The following is a 2,534-nucleotide window of genomic DNA, read 5'->3' on the forward strand; positions in this document are numbered from 1 at the left end:
TGTTACAGGATTCCATACTATGTAAACACAACAGCACATTGTTCGGATCAAATAGCTGTCTATACTTGTTATAATATTATAAACTATGTAAACACAACAGCACATTGTTAGGACCAAATAGCCATTTAGATTTGTTACAGGATTCCATACTATGTAAACACAACAGCACATTGTTCGGATCAAATAGCTGTCTATACTTGTTATAATATTATAAACTATGTAAACACAACAGCACATTGTTGGGATCAAATAGTGTAATGTATGTACCTAGAGATTACTTTTGATGTATTTACTGTTAATAAAACTATCTCTATGGAAACATGAAGCTATTTTAACACAGCCATCAATATAAAACAGTTTTTGCTACGATATTGTTTGTTGTACATCCAAATATGTCATTTGTTCCATTAATGAAAATTCTTTATTTTAGGCCATAGCTAAAAGTTGAATACTTCACATACAACAAATAGTTGTACACTAAAATATTTTGTATCTGGTTTCTAATCCATAAGTTGTCGGACATTAGATGTCATGGACAGAAGAATAAAACATGATGCACTTGTACGAAAAAGTAACTTAATCTGGTTTATTTATTTGGTTTATCCTGTTTCTTTTTTCCACAAAACCATTAGTTACTAACTGTGGTCTGACTGAGTTTGACTTTAATATTTCAAATCACAGACAGCTAGCAAGTGAAAGTCTACACCTAAAGGAAGAGTTTGAGAAAGAGTTCAAGTCGAAGTCACGGTTGTCTATGGAGAAAGAAGAACTTCAGTGGAGACTGAAGCAAACAATGGAAGCAAGTGCTTTGTTGTCAACAATGTCTGATTGTATGTATTGTTTCACTTTAGTACAATAGAAACAAGTGCTTTGTTGTGAACAATGTCTGATTATATGTATTGTTTTCACTGTACTACAATGGAAACAAGTGCCTTGTTGTGAACAATGTCTGATTGTATGTATTGTTACACTTTATTACAATAGAAACAAGTGCTTTGTTGTGAACAATGTCTGATTGTATGTATTGTTTTCACTGTACTACAATGGAAACAAGTGCCTTGTTGTGAACAATGTCTGATTGTATGTATTGTTTCACTTTAGTACAATAGAAACAAGTGCCTTATTGTGAACAATGTCTGATTGTATGCTATTGTTTCACTTTAGTACAATAGAAACAAGTGCTTTGTTGTGAACAATGTCTGATTATATGTATTGTTTTCACTGTACTACAATGGAAACAAGTGCCTTGTTGTGAACAATGTCTGATTGTATGTATTGTTTCACTCTAGTACAATAGAAACAAGTGCTTTGTTGTGAACAATGTCTGATTGTATGTATTGTTTGACTGTACTACAATGGAAACAAGTACCTTGTTGTGAACAATGTCTGATTGCTTGTATTATTTCACTGTACTACAATGGAAACTAGTACCTTGTTGTGAACAATGTCTGATTGTATGTATTAGTTTGACTGTACTACAATGGAAACAAGTACCTTGTTGTGAACAATGTCTGATTGTATGTATTATTTCACTGTACTACAATGGAAACAAGTACCTTGTTGTGAACAATGTCTGACTGTATGTATTGTTTCACTGTACTACAATGGAAACAAGTATCTTGTTGTGAACAATGTCTGATTGTATGTATTGTTTCACTGTACTAAATTCACTTACATTCCTGAATTTCTCTAGCGTAGGTGATACCAAAATATTCAGGTATCTCTGAAGTGGTTGTTTTTTATTCTCTTTTATAAGTACTGACACCATAAAAAAAATAAGAGTTGTTTCATTTACCTTCTGATATGTTTGATTGTGCTATAGGGAAAGCATTTCCTATTCTTTTTGTTTTGTTTTTAATAGTTCTTTTCTGACACTCTCCCCTTCCAGTGGCTCACCGGTAAGTTTGAAGGCTTATAACGGTAAAAAACCAAGTTTCGATAACTCTGGTGGACACAGCACAAATATTCCTTTTTGTAGCTTTGCGCTTAACAACAAACAAGTCGTTTCTGATTATGATGCAAGCTATGCAAGGACTATCTGTGCTAGTCAACCCTGATTTTAAACTGATAAATGTAGAGGAAATGAAGCTAGTCATCAACATCCACCAATTATACAATAACAAGCAAAAGTACCCGTCCCCAGTGACGGAAAAAGTTTAGGTTAATCTATTAATTTTAAATTCTTTTATGGACATTTAAAAAGACTAATTGTGTGTTGCACTCTGGGCTACTTATACCGCCCACTGCGGAAAGTAATTTTTGAGCATTTCAGTCATGCTAAGAGCCATTCAACAATAACATACCGTAAATCTACATTTTTATTCTTTAAGTTACGTCACATTTTGAAATGCTATTGATAGTGTGATTAATTCCTGACGACTCTGCTTGCGTAATAAAACTTGGCATCAACATTATTCATGCCTGTTCTCCCGTCATTTTAAAAGTGAATGTTGAACTTTGCCTGCGTGCGCAGCTTTTAAAACGGGAGACAGACGAACGCTCGGACGGACACCACGGTTCGCAAAATATATAAA

The 2,534-nt window shown here is 33.7% G+C and overlaps 1 protein-coding gene across 1 annotated transcript in view; it reads left to right on the forward strand.

Annotated features, from left to right (window-relative positions):
- Nucleotides 1-2,534, forward strand: part of LOC106469014 (calponin homology domain-containing protein DDB_G0272472-like) — a 40,005-nt gene that overhangs the window by 33,072 nt on the left and 4,399 nt on the right. The window contains exon 10 of the mRNA XM_013929465.2: nucleotides 682-830. Within this exon, the coding sequence (XP_013784919.1) occupies nucleotides 682-830 (149 nt within the window). The remainder of the gene's footprint in view (nucleotides 1-681; nucleotides 831-2,534) is intronic.

This window comes from Limulus polyphemus, unplaced genomic scaffold (assembly GCF_000517525.1).
Source record: "Limulus polyphemus unplaced genomic scaffold, Limulus_polyphemus-2.1.2 Scaffold3263, whole genome shotgun sequence".
Lineage (NCBI taxonomy): Eukaryota > Metazoa > Arthropoda > Merostomata > Xiphosura > Limulidae > Limulus > Limulus polyphemus.